This window comes from Typopeltis vanoorti, chromosome 11 (genome assembly GCF_054136105.1).
Source record: "Typopeltis vanoorti isolate ZY-2024b chromosome 11, IOZ_Tvanoo_1.0, whole genome shotgun sequence".
Classification (NCBI taxonomy): Eukaryota; Metazoa; Arthropoda; class Arachnida; order Uropygi; family Thelyphonidae; genus Typopeltis; species Typopeltis vanoorti.
In genome coordinates, this window is record NC_143559.1 from 75,455,073 (window position 1) to 75,469,844 (window position 14,772).

At 36.1% G+C, this 14,772-nt stretch overlaps 2 protein-coding genes across 2 annotated transcripts in view; one reads left to right on the forward strand and one right to left on the reverse strand.

The window, feature by feature from the left end:
* LOC150101752 (zinc finger MYM-type protein 1-like) overlaps positions 1-3,082 on the reverse strand; it is a 73,381-nt gene extending 70,299 nt beyond the window's left edge. The window contains exon 1 of the mRNA XM_090399905.1: positions 2,663-3,082. Coding sequence (XP_090256031.1) covers positions 2,663-3,082 — 420 coding nt within the window. The remainder of the gene's footprint in view (positions 1-2,662) is intronic.
* The window catches only part of LOC150101753 (uncharacterized), a 170,510-nt gene that overhangs the window by 57,902 nt on the left and 97,836 nt on the right, over positions 1-14,772 (forward strand). The window lies entirely within an intron of this gene.

The window sequence follows — 14,772 nt, forward strand, 5'->3', positions numbered from 1 at the left end:
GCTGTTTGTTCCTTGCGCTACTGTGTCCTTTGACTTCTTTCCAAGCAGTATATATAATGATGGCTAAAACTGAAACCAATCAGCAAGCAAAATAACAAAAGAAAATTTAGTCTGGTTTACAAGTTGGTGTTATAGTGGCACTTATCCGTAGAGATTTAAAAAAAAAAATATTCTGCGTCTTTAATGTCCCCGGATTTCAGCTAGTGGGCCCGTTTTATTCCTGAAATTTGGGGGGGGGGGATCACTAAAAAAATTAGAGAAATTATGGCGACAATTGTGATCATGAGTTGTATGGGATTTTTTTTTTTGGGGGGGGGGGCAGTAATCTTGACAGTGTTCAACTGTCAAGTTCTGTATCTTTTATTTTGAACACACACACACACAAAAAAAAAAGGAATACAGAACGTTTAATAGATATGGCTAGACTTAGTGTGTTAAATTAAATTATCGGTTGAAAAAAAAATACTAAAATATCTGTTTGAAGTGAAAAGATGGAAAAGGGAGTGCAGTACAACGATTCATAAACGATCCCTCTCGGCAAGAAATCCGATGCCGAAGCGCAAATGAATCTTTCCTTCCGAGAAGTGAATTAACCCGCTCTAAAATGGCTACAGGGTTAACCTGGCCTCAGCAAAGTAGTCCTTAAGCACATCCGCTTTCCTCCGTTTAGGTGTTTATTGAATGATCTACGTGTCCATTGTCCAGCCGCAGTCCTTAAGTTCCAACAACCCAAACCAATGATAAATGTCGTTTAAAGTGGTGCGTTACCCATCGTTCTTGGAGTATAGAACAATTGAAATATTTATCAAGCGATTTGCCTTACGTAATGGCCTGGTCTAACGATTAAGCTTGATTTAGAAGGACCACCTTGCCCCAGGATTTCGTTGAACTTGGGGACCTTCACGTTCCAGTGCTATGGTACTTCAACACACAAAGATGGTTGCTTCCGTACCCGTTCCGAAATGTTTCACAAAGGTCGTTGTACAGTCACTGATACCAAAGATGAATACACACGCTGATAGTTTCTTATTAAAAGTAATTTTAAATATGACCAATGTCCGAATGAATTTTGTGAACACAGTGTATGTGAATGTTTTGGATCGACCCTCGTAAATCAGCTGTCACGTTTTTCTGATTTTCCGTGTACTATTTTTATTCTTATTGACATGAGCATGGCCGGACTAAGACAATTTTGCGACCCTGGCAAACTCCTTCTTTGGCGCCCCAGGATTTTTTTTTTTAATATTTAATACTTCCTGATTGTAAGTAGGTACAGGTTTTCTCAAATGATTAATATCTGTTCTATTCACTATCAAAAAAAATCTATTCAATATCTATTCACTACCAAAAAAAAAATAAATAAAATAAAATAAAATAAAATAGTATATACAAAAAAAATTACTAAATTATTGGTTATGAAAAATATTATGAGTTTTACACTTTTGATTTTATCAATTATAACTTACATATATATTTTTCTTGATTTTAAATCTGCGAAAGTTTTTATTCTTTCGCTAATGTCTATTTTCTGAACAACTGCATTTTCAATAGATAGTAAGGCCGAAGAATTTAATCTCTCACTCCCCATTGTTGATCGCAAAATATGTTTTGATAAGTTTCAATTTGCTGAAACTTCTCTCAGCTGTTGCTACTGTAATAGGAATCGTCAGCAGAATTCTCAATCCAACCCACGTATATTCTGCAAATTGTTTGCTTTTAAAAATTGTAAAGTTTTCAATGGCGAATTGATGTTTTCCGGAAGTAAACTGTTTAAAGATTTAATTTCTTCAAAGAGCTCGTTCCCGTCAATGTCACTATTATTTTCATGATGAAGAATTGAATGCAAATCCATACATTGTTTTTTTAATTTATTTAAATCGCCCATTTTAGTTATATTAAAAAGAAAACCCCAATTTCGCTCGTAAGTTTTTATTTGTTCAAATCTTTCTTTCTTCAAGAGATGTTAATATCGTGTCCAAAACGATGTTGAATATCGTTATTCTAAACTTTGTTCTTTCATCAACAGTAACAAGAGTGTCCTCAGATTCATAACTAAATAATTTCTTCCTACGAATTATTCTTTTTTCAGTAAATATTGGCTCCGTTCCTAAAAGCTTTGCTAATTCCTCAGCTTGAGTCAAAGCATTTTCAAATTCTAGTGTACGGTATTATCTAATGAATTCCGTACATGATTTAAAAAAATTATAACCGTTTTTAAATCCATACTTGTTGTTTGCATTGATTTGCTAAGTATGTTAATCCGATGAAGTATGTCATACCACGTGACTAACATAACTAAAAAGGAATAATCGCAAAGTTTTTCTGCTAGTGTTGAAGATTCAGATTTGGTGGCTGCATCGGTTGAATTTTCACTAAGTATTATTATCATCAGTGCATCATGAATTTCGACCATCTGATACCTAACTGACTATGCATTCAGTACGACTCTCCCAACGAGTTTCACATACTGCTTTAACAGTGAAATTTGGTACATTATCAGTTAAAATTTTCCATCTAGAAACGGATGCTGAAAATAATGTATAAAGCCGTTGAATAACACCAAAAAATGAAAAAAGATTGTGGGCAAGACATTTGCTGCATCTCCTATAACTAAATTTAAAGAATGGAAACCACAAGGTATGTAAAATACGCGGGGATTTACTTGCCGTAAACGAGCTTGAACACCTTTATTTTCTCCTCGCATATCGGACCCGTTGTCATAGCGCTGTCCTCTAATATCATTAATATTTACTTTTAAATCTAAAAGCAACGTAATGATCTTAGCATATAATGATTCTCCTGTAGATTCATTGATTTTATAGAATGAAACAAAATGTTCTTGAATAACTAAAATAGACTCGGTTAAATCTACGAATCGTAAAGTAAAAGAAAATTGTTCTTTGTGACTAATATCTGGGGTGCAATCTAAAATAATTGAACAGTATTTTGCTTCTTTGGCACGCTTAACAATATCATCGCAAACAGCTGATGCCAAAAGAGAAATTATTTCGTTTTGAATAGTTTTGCTGCAATATGTTACATGGGTTTCCTTCGACAAAATGCGACGTACATGTTCGTGCATAATGACATCATATTTACTCAACAATTCTATCGAACCCAAAAAAATTACCTTTATTTGGAGTATGCAACCGATCTGATGAACCGCGGAAAGCCAAAGTATGGGTTGATAAAAATAATATAAAATATCACACAGCCTTTTCAATACATTTTTTCAATGCTCTCGTTCTTTAACAATGACTGACTGCATTTCTTCATCTATTGTTTTACTTTTTTCAAATCTCGTATTTGTTTCAACCCATTTGAAATAATTTTTTACATGTTCTGGTGAATTTTCATGACTCTTTAAGTAATCATTTATATGTTTCCACTTACAATGACCAACTGATCCCAAGGCTGAAGTTACTTTATTAGAGTAAAATAATTTGCAGCAAATACAAAATACTTTGTTGGCACTCATTGAATAAATAAGCCATTTTCGTAAATATTTTTCACCATTTGGAGTTATTCTATAATACATTGATGCTGAAAAACATCGATTTTCTTTGTCTCTAGGATAGACGAAACCAGTGCTTTCATCTCAGGTACATTCTAATAAATCTGAAGATAAAATATAATCGCGATCTGCAGAGTTTAATGAGAAAGGGCATGTAGCAGGATCGTTATACTGAAAAGTATTTTCAGAAATGTTCTGCGGGTTTTCTTTGAAATTTGTCACTTTTGAATTTGAAATTTGCTAATCATTATTTTCATTTTTTTTTTCTTTTTCATTTAGACTTATATCATCAGAGTTAAATTCTCTAGAATTTTCATCACGTGATGCATCTTCTTTTATTGAAATGTTAAAAGAAGGAGAGTCAGGTGAAGATGAATTTGTTGATTTTAGGAAGTTAGTTAAATATTTTGCACTTTTAGAAATATATCTTTCTCTAATTTTCTTTTACGGTTTGCTGCTCCAGATAATTTTTAGAAGACATTTTGAAGAGTTAAAAATTCCAAATTTCTATGATTAAATAAAAGGGGATTTAATAGTAAAAATAATAAAATATAAAACTTAACTAAATCACCAGTATTATTATAAATTTCAAGGACAGGCAAAATAAAACAAAAAGAAATACTTAATCATTTCAAAAAACACAACGCCATACAAAAACACAAATTTAGAATTATGCAAAGACGATCTTCTATAATTCTAATTTAATGAACTAACACCTAAACTTAGAACAATATGGAGAAAGCCTTTGTTTGACAACTTTTCCGAGAATTTTAAATTAGTTAATTGGTTTAGCCAATGCGCCCCGTCGTACCAATATTCAACCTTTTGCACACTCTTCAACCTCTCCTACTGAATATTATGTACATTTTTGATTTGTTTACTAAACTTTCATAATTCGAGCTTCAATTAAAACAACTTTATAGTACATGGTATTTTTAATTTAATTTCTTTGCGATCCATCCTATCTTAAATATTTAAAACAAAAAAAAAAAAAAATCACGCATAATGAATAGTGATGATGACTGTTATAAAATGAAGTCCCTGCTATCTATCTAGCGGTGGTTTATTTTACTCTTATCGTTTATGGTTGCTATCATACATTCTTCACTCTCGCTATGGACTTTTAATGAGAAATCAGACCCTACTTCGCGTTTTCAAAGTTGCATAGATATAAGGCTCTATTGCTGGCGTTAGTTTTGGCGCCCCGGGAAGCCCACCCCTTAATCCGGCACTGGGCACGAGCATCGCGTAACCCCATTACGCATCGGCTTTAATTAGCCGAATACACAGATTTGTGATATTTGGTACTTCATGTCCTTAAGGGACAATGATTTGTGAAATAACTCAAGTTTAGCTTGTAGGCCACCCTAAAAATCGCATTAAACGTATATCCAATCGTTATTAAGTCATGCCCACTTGTACATTAGCGGGCATGACTTAATAACGTCATAAGTAAATAGATGACATTCATTAACGTAATCAGGGGATCGGTACTAGGTAGCAGTCAAAACTTCATTTTCAAGCGCGATTTTTTTCTGGAAGTGGTCCAAGTGTTCTAGAATCTATTAACCCCTTAACGTACCAATTAAAAATCAGAAAGCGGTCGTTTTTCTGCCAATTTTTTGGGCAAGGGTGATTTGCTGGATCAAATTCATCATCATTTGAAAAATAATGAATTTGTGCAAACGCAAACGAAATAGCCGATTCACGCCGTTGGCAACTTTTCTCGGCGCTGAAAGGAAATGGGCACAAGATTGTCTAGCGTCTATATTCAGTTGTATTTATATGTGAATTCAAAATCAATTTTGGTGCAATAAACAAAAGACGTGTCACAGACGTCTTTGTATGTTAAGGAGTTAAGGATTCTGGAATACTTGGAACACATAGCTTCATTTTAAACACGATTTGGCAAACAGTTCAAGAAAAGCACCAGCAAGATGTCGTCGTTTCGTATTGTACTGTGTACAGACATTGTCATTCCACTGTTCATCATGGTCAACAGCTTGGTCCAATGCTGAATGAATGCCTCTTCCTGTTTTTTCCTATTTTAGCTGATCTTATGCATCTCTTCTCCAGAAATGTCCATAATATATTTTTATCTCATCGTCCCATGATTGCTAGTCTATTTGGCCTTTGTGTCCATTCTCTTGTTCTCTTTTGTCCATCTGTTGATATATTTTCTCATTGCGTATCCTGGCCTGGCTAGGAGAAACATTGTTTATAAATCTTACTTTTAAAAGAGTTTGGTAGATATCATCGAAATACATTTCTGCATGGTTAAAACCTTTCCATCCTGTTGTTAATTTAGCTGATATTTTACATTATATTTATGGCCATTTATAATGATTGTGCTACATATTTATATGAACTCACCATTTCAATCTTTTTTTTTTAAATTTATTTCCATTTGTTTTCTTTGCAAAGTATTTCTGCTATACATTATTTTTGATTTATTTATAGACTATTCCTAGACTTGATTTAATTCTATATTCATCGCGTTCTAATCCATTTGGTGATGTTGCTATTAGTAAAATATCATCGGCGAATTCAAGATTATCGAAGTATTCTCCGTTTATACTCGATCCTTTTTTATCTGAGTTGTTTCCTCAAAGCACATTCAAGTGTTTTTGCTACATAGTTTAATGAAATGAATCTCCTTGTAAGATCTCTTTTTTTATGTTTATTTCTCTTTTCCGTCTGTATTTTTATTACAAATCCTCTTTCTCACGAGTTAATGTCAACACAGATGTCGTTTATTCCCGTATCTTTTAAATCTTCTAACATTTTATATAGGTCTGAGTCAAAGGCTTTTTCATAAGTCAAGGAAATTATTGTGTTTTATTTTTTAGTTTTTTTCCCCCATTATTTTGGGCTTTCATCAATGACTCCTTGACCCCCCACCTGGAGGTTTTTAACAGTAGTGGTAATAATAATTTGATAGCTATTCTTGAAAACTGTTTGCTCGCTTGTTGATGGAAATTTAATATATCGTTGAGTCTGGTATGTGTATTTTTTGCAAAAAGCTAAAAGTTTATAATTTCTGTTATAGCGCCCCATTATCTGCTTCATTATGTCTCTTCTTATTAGACACATGCATACTTCTCTTGAACCCCCCCCCCTTACTCATCAACGCTGCTGCTCTTTGGTTGGAAAAATCTGGGTTCGAATCACGTCTACAACGCAAAAAGCTTTTAAGGCTTCAATTGAGAGGCCCCTATACTCTGCAAGGAGCGAAGAGGATAGGTAAGGCTTCAATTGAAGGTTATTTAGCCGGTTGTGGCAAGTTTCCGGAGTTGTTTTAACTAGTTTGCCTTAGTTGCTTCGTCCATAATTTCGAAAGCAACACAATCCGCCCAAATATCTAATAGTTTGTTACTACATTGCGTTAATCCTTTCCTTCTGCTTCTCAATATTTCTGGTCAAATAATCTAATTTTCAATTGTGAGAACCTCCTGTTTATTGACGCAATCTGACAGTACTTATTTTCTCTCACCGGACAAGAATGTCATTTTGACTTGAATTCACTGATACCAAATTTTTTTTTTATATGCAAATCTAATTAAATCGGTGATATCTCCGTTATCAGTACTCGGGTAAAGCATGTTACGACCATATTACATAAAATTAGAACATCGCCTCTGGTTCTAAGGCCTCCACCCCTTTTACAGTCAATCCTTTTTAAATATCTCTTCTAGAGAATGATCGGTTTTTTTTTTTGTTTTATTTTAAATGTGGCTCAGTTTCCAAGAATTAGGCCTGTCTGAGGAAATCAACCGAACTATTCCCAGACGACTACTCCTGCAACAGAGGACGGTCATTAAGAGCAAGAAAATGTCAGATAAAATATCGATAAATCTGTTTAATGAGCTTAAAAAAAAAAAAAAAAAAAAAAAAAAAAAATCGAAACTACAAGTTAGGGCGAGGAGAGCAGCCACCATTTTGGTGATTAAAGTGGTAAAAAAAATCTCAAATATTAATGAAAATTTGATTTAGAGGCCGATGCCAGAGCTTATAATGCATTTCGCATTGCGATCGAAAATAAATGGTTGAACATTATGGACTTGGCACTAAAGATTTTAAAACTTTAAATGATGAAAATAATTTTGACGCATTATGAAATGCTTTTCAATTTTATTTTCATTTTCACAGCAAACCATTAAGTAAATTTTTATTTTTTTTTGGTTTAAAATGCACCATCTATCTACCAATATCTCCGTTATATCGGTGCGGACACACCCTGATATTTAAAGTTATGAAACATTCCAGGTTTGTTAATATGGTATGTTGGTTAATCTGTACCGGTGTACAGATAGCAGGAAGCAGTATTTCATCGTTGCAGTTGAATACAGGTAGTATGGCAACACGACTCAGTGACTTCGAGAGAGGTGTCATCGTGGGCTGTCACATTGATAGCATGTCCATACGTGCCATTGCCGTTCAACTGGAGCATCCAAAATCAACGGCTGGCGATGTGATCAACAAATGGAGACGTTCTAGTGCAGGAAAACATCCAAGGTGGCTGCCGAAAATTACTGACAGGGACAGGAGGGTGTTAAAACTGGTGGCACGCAAAAACCTACTACAATCGGCACAGATCATCCGTGATGAGCGCCAGTAACACCATGCTCATCATGGTGATGAGTGCTCCATGGTGATGAGCGCCAGTAACACCATGATGAGCAATGATACTGTACGAAAAGAACTCCGTTTACTGGGTTTCCACGGAAGAATAGCCGCACAGAAGCTGAACATCACAACAACAACAAACAAACAAGGCGGCTCGTCTGGCCTACTGCAAGCAGCGTGTGAACTAGAAAATTGACCAGTGGAAAACGGTACTCTGGAGCGATGAATCAAGGTTCCCCTGTTTCCAGTCTGATGGCAGGGGGAAGCCTGGTGAGTACTTGTGGGGGCAGCCTGGTGAATGCTTGTTACCACAGTCTGTTGTACCCACAGTAAAGTTTGGTGGTGGAGGCGGAATGGTGTGTGGGTTCATTTAAACTGGTTTGGAGTGGGACCACTGGTCGTTGTATGAAGGCAGTTGAGTACATTGATATTCTGGATAATCAGGCGTCGCCTACACTTTGGAGCTTTTATGGAATGGACCCGTGTAACTTGCAAGACAACCATGCCCCATGCCACAGAGCTGCAGCTGTTATGGAATGGTATGAAGAGATGAGTGTTAAACGACTTTCCTGACCTCAACCTGATCAAACACATGTAGGACGAACTGGAGCTGCGATTGTGGTCCAGAGCAGCACGTCATCGATCTGTTGCTGAATTAAGTGCTACTTTGATGGAGGAACAGAGTCAAATTCCACACCTGATGTCTGCCGCACATTGGTGGAAAGTCTCCCTCGAAAGGTGCAGGAGGTGATCAAAGCCAAAGGTGGGCATACCCGATAGGGTTCGCCTGCTAAATTGTCTGGACAATTATTGGTAGATAGTGTAATTAGTCTCAGACCTTTGCTACCAGAAGATCATTGGGAGAAGACATGAGTAGTGGAAGAATAGCTTGGCACTCATGACTCTTCAGGGTGCTTCCTTCCCGCCAACCCCGACGACTCGAATCATTTATTTAGGAAGACGAATGGTTGCCAGTGTTGGATGTTGTGTTTGATATTGGCCACCTTCACGGGATTCGAACCCAGATTTCTTTCCCAGGCAAGCGATGTCTAACAAATGCATGCAGAAGCATCAAAAGTAGCATTGAACCTTCCCATTAACTGTCAGGTGTTCTTTCTTTCTTTCTTTCTTTGGTTCGGTTTCAACCTATTAAGGTGTCGCGGAAATACCCAACCAGTATAAAAGTGAATGCGTTTTCTCTTTATATTCTTGTGAAAACACTCTCCCATTTATTAGTTTTCATCTCAAAAGACGGCTCTGACGTCATCGCATTTATGCGGAAGGTCTGAACACTTTTCCGATGTAAGGGAAGTTAATAAAAGTATTCTTTCTTAGAAGTAGGAAAAAAAAAAAAAAAACACTCTGTTAAGATTAACGTTGTACCAAAGGCAATGAGCGGGTTCAATAAAACCGTGCGCCGCCGCCAAAAGTTACGCGTCAAAGCAACCTAAGAATAAACTGATCGGTTTCAATGTCAGCTTCCTCGTTATTAGACTTCCTCTAACATGTTTAATGCCCCGCTTATTGGGGAAACGGAATAAGGTAATTGGATAGCGCCGTTTCTTTACAGGTCAAGGCTTTGTACCTTTTGTCAATAGAATTGTTGTTATGGTGAGATCTTTGGACTGTGAAACACTCGATGTGATACGCAAAATTGTGTTTCGTACCTACACACAGCGCATACGATCAGATTTATGACGCATGTTTAGGGACTTTATTTGAATGTGATCCTTCCTAAGAATAATTAAAATGTGCTATACACATGCCAGCAGTTGACTGGAGAAGATTTATTCAGTGTCTACTTGGTTTCATTTATGATTAATATCTTTCTTAATTAATTGTATTTTAAATTAAGAAAAACTCGCATTGAATACAATTAAAGTGATTCAAATACTAAATAGTAAAAAATATATATATATATATTTTTTTTTTTACATCCAAGCAACTAAGAATCTCCATTTCCACTCGGCCAGTTTCGAAATGCAAATTTTTGTTAAACTGGGTCATAGTGGCAATCTCAGGTGCTTAACTTCAAATGGATAAGCTGTTGATATATGGAATCCGTTGCTCAAACAGATGTCCGTTTTGCCCTCATTTTCCTGGCATAACCAAACCTTTTAAGATAGAATGAATCAGATGCATACAAAAACTTATAGAGATTCAGTGTCCAAAAAACCCACCAATTTCTCTTCTTTCTGAAATGAAGATAATGCTTTTGTATACGTTCTTTTCAGTCATTCAGGTCGCGAAATGAAATAGATTCGTGTATGGTATCGTTAGGAGTAAAACAGATCGCGTATTTTCTCTCTCACACATTTCTTTTTCAGTCTTCTTTAGTTATCTACTTCATCTCACTAACTTACTTCCTCCTCGCTTTCAACAACAATTTCTGAAAAGAAGCCACTATCGAAACATTGGCCGCATTCAGAGTAATTTTCCGAAAGCACTGCTGATGGGAAGATTGCCTGTCATATTGTTATTTAAACAAGCAAAAATCACTCGGTGTTACGTGCTTGACAATAGACTGTTATTATTTTTTTATTATTTCCACCCAACCGTCTTAAACAGAGCATGGAAAGCATTCAAAATGCTGGCTAACAACAACAGTTATTTATTTTTTTATCGCTGTTTAATCAGGATAATGCAGCTACGCCAAGAAAACAGTAACGCAGACAATATTATGAGTACAATCCCCCCCCCCCCCCACCCACCCAATCTTGCTCTCCTTTCTCACGCGCCTTTTCATTTCAAAGGAACAAATTACTTTTCCGAACCAGTTAGTGATCTCAGAATATCGCTGTCAATTTGGGATTAAATTCCAATGAAATCAGACTTGATCAGTCTGTTATAATCATTGCACGTGTTTCACGTGAATGTGTAAGCACCTATAAGGATCACTATGTCCATCAATGCAATACAATTCTTATTTGGTTGAGAGTGAATTTATTTATTGTGCATTCCTCAGGTTTTTCCGGGAGGAAAAAAAAAACTCATCTACCTCCGTCTGAGACTGGCTAACTCACCACTTGATCGAAAACATCCGATAAAGGTCGCCATAGATGGGATTCGAACTTGGGTCTTTCCAACCACAGCGTTCGTCCATATCAATTGAGCTATGGAGGCTCTGCTGAGTGTGTTATCGAAACGAATGCGTTACTTTTGGTGGTGATACAATGTAAATACGTTTCTTAACATAACGTATACACTAAATTTTAAGTAAAGGTGGAAGAACTCGAAGACCAAAGAATGGATCCTTTTTCTTGAGAAGTAGCAAGAGGAAGCCTTGCTTTAGAGAGAGAACTTCCTTTTGCCATATGACGTTTGATTTGTTGCCCTTTCTATAGTAGCATTAGTGATGCAAGTACTGTATTTGTATTCGGTGAAGTCTTTATGAAACATCTGTATTTTACGTTAGAACTGTTACATATTAAAATCATAATGTGAGTTTGCTTATGGTTGGTGGAAAGCACCAACCGCTTATGTATTTGTTTTTCGTGTATACTAAAGCGTAATTTTGATATTTTAAGTGCGCCACTGTATAACAAATCGGCCAGAAGGCGACTAAAATGCATCTTCTAAATTTAACACTCCATAGTTGAGATCCTTTATAAGTTCATTAATCATGGTGACAATTCTTATTGGGAAACTATAAGATAAATAAAGAATTGTTCGATATTAATCATAAGGATATATTTAAAACGAATCAAGAAACAACCAAGGAATCTGGGGATGAGTAAGGAGCACAAACAGGATCAGTGATATGCATGTCTTCTTATTTTTCGACATTCTTCTCGGATCATTTCCGTGCTCATTAAGTCTCCTATTCAAAAAAAAAATTCTTTTTTTTTTATTACCCGTTTTTATTTTAAGAAATAAGTTTCTCATACACGCATGACGAATGGATGGTGCAGCTAATGATCAGAACTCGTGATCACTGCGGGGGGTCAACAACCAGCAGGTCTTAACAATGAACGATTGCGAAAAATTCCTCCGTCATTACCGACTTCAAATAATTAAACGCTTAATGAACACGAACCATGACGGCAAAGGATTTTACGATCCGTAACAAGTAGTTTTACACCTGGAGGGTGGCAGCCGTCAACGGAGACGAATAGCGGAGATAATTTGGAATGATGCTTTTCCACTACGACTTCACCTTTTGTTTTTCCTTCCTTCTGTTTCCCCCCGCCCCAAGGAAGTTTGATTTTGCAACTTTCTTTCATTCATAGAAAAAATAAATAAACGAGGATGTAGAATGGATAGGCTTGGATGTCGTCGGAATCGTTCGCTGGGTGAGATCTTCCTTCTCACCCCATTTTTGTTCGTCGGCAGTTCTCTGACTCGGACAATCGGAGAGTAGAGGAGGAGACTGGTTGCCATTCGTATTCATTAGATGAACAGAAAGTTTGAAAAATCACTTTGCATTTCGCCTTTTAATGTTTTGTTAAAGTTTGGCGCGGAATCTTTGTCGACTTTATTTTTATTTTTGACTGACGAATTCAGCAGTTTTTTGACAAGTCAAACAAAATGATTATGGCCACGAAAAGCGCATGATTTCTAGAATCGTAGACCAGTTTGTATTATCTGCTTCTGAGTGAACTACGTTCTGTTACGTGAATGTACCAATGGGGTACATTCACTTCTGTAAGCGCCACAGGTCTTTTGACTGTCTAATCAACAATCGTAGCAAGATTTTGAACACTTTGCTCGTCGGTCTTAGGCTGAGACTAACTCGGTTTTACCAGCTTTTAAAACACGTAATCTATACCCAGTTAATGATTATACTTGCCTCTGTGCAGATAACTTAATCATGCTTCGAGGATTTATCGATGGATGGTCGGCAGGATGACGTCATCAGAGGGAAAATAGGAGCAAGAGCATTATTAGGCGTGTGCCATCCTATGCCTAATCTTTCAACTTCGCATTTAGTGTAAAGATGATAATAAATTCTTTGAACATAGGGTTTATTTACAAATCTGGATAAATGTTTAGTGGCCATTGTCGCTAAAACAATCAAAATATTTAAAATATCTACTTCAGATCAACCGTGATATCTTTTACCCAAATGTGTATTTGATGTTGTAGATATTGTTTTTAAATGCGCTATGTAAATTGTATTTGATAGGTGACCACGCTGCTATCAACGAGAACCAGCTTTATTTAAAAAAGAAACCAGAAAGAATATGATTTAGCCATCGTTACCTCCATCAACAACTGGGATATTCAACAACTTATAAAAGTCTCTGAATATCACAGGTTCCTAACGACGGAAAAAAAGCCAACGAGTTTGAAACAGTGTTGGCTGGTAGCGAAACCTTAAACACGAATTGTAAATATAAAGTTTATTTTTCTACCTTTATTCTTGGGCTATTTTTACGATCCTGATTCACAGCGTTTAGAAGCTTTACCGAAAAAAAAAACAAACACGGAAGACGCAAATTATTTTATTCAAAAAAATAAAACCATAACGTATTTTATAAATTTAAACTTATTGTGCTCATGCGTATACAATAAAAATGTATTGAAATTGTTATTTATCATTGCAAATTATGAGTTCGTCTTCTTGGTCAACTTATTCAAATTTGGAGTATATTTGAATTGATCTGATATCTGACAAATAGCTATATGACTACAAATTATAACAGAAAACACGCGAGCACATATAACTAATACCACTTAGGATTAGGAACATCTCTTCTCGGCGATATGACAGATGGAATAAAAGGGGAAGCTATAATGACGCAGCCCGATCCCTCTTTGGAATAAAATACGTTACAGGATTTGTTTTCTTAGTTTAATTATAAAAATACGGTTTTGCAATACAAAGAGCGGGCTCTTACATAACACTAATAAATATAGTAATACAATGTTGCTCGTGCTCGCGGTTTATGCGATTCATGATAGCTTGGCCGTGTTGGATATCGCTTCTGCTTTCCAATCGATAGGCTGCTGGTTCGCACTTACTTTGGTGTGGATGTTTCTGAAAGTGTTCAGGTGAATTTCATCGTGTGGTGTGAGATCACCTCCTTGCTTACTGGAGGCCTGAAGTGGTTTTGAAAAAGTTCCATGTTTGTCATTATTATTATCATTGTTTTATTTTTATTCATTCTACTAAATGAGTTTTGTTTTAGAGTCAAAAGATCCCGAACTTAGGTTTAGAGCAGTGTTTCTCAACGTGGGACAATTTGAATATTTTGGTGGGCAATTAGAAAATGATGTTGCATTCGTCCTCATCACTGATATACTCAAAATACTCACCATTGTCGGCGAGGGGGGGGGAGACATCAAAATCTTTGAGGCGTTGAAGTGGGGCATGATCTAAAAAATGTTGGGAAATACTGGTTTAGAGTAATTGGAGAGGTAATTAGCAAATCAGTAGCGATTTGCTACTGATGATCGTATAGGAAAGACTTCGAGTAGAGTGAATCTAAATTTAAAACAGCTCAAATGCTAATCTTGGCTTGAGGGCAAAGAGAAAGAGAATCACTCCCCCCACCCCACTGACTCCTCTATCGAGAACAAAAACAAATCTATTTATCTATGCACCTTATTCAACACAATGAAATGTCGTCAATGAAACTACAATGCATTTTATATGGAGACTTACCAAATAGGGAAAAAATTATATGAAC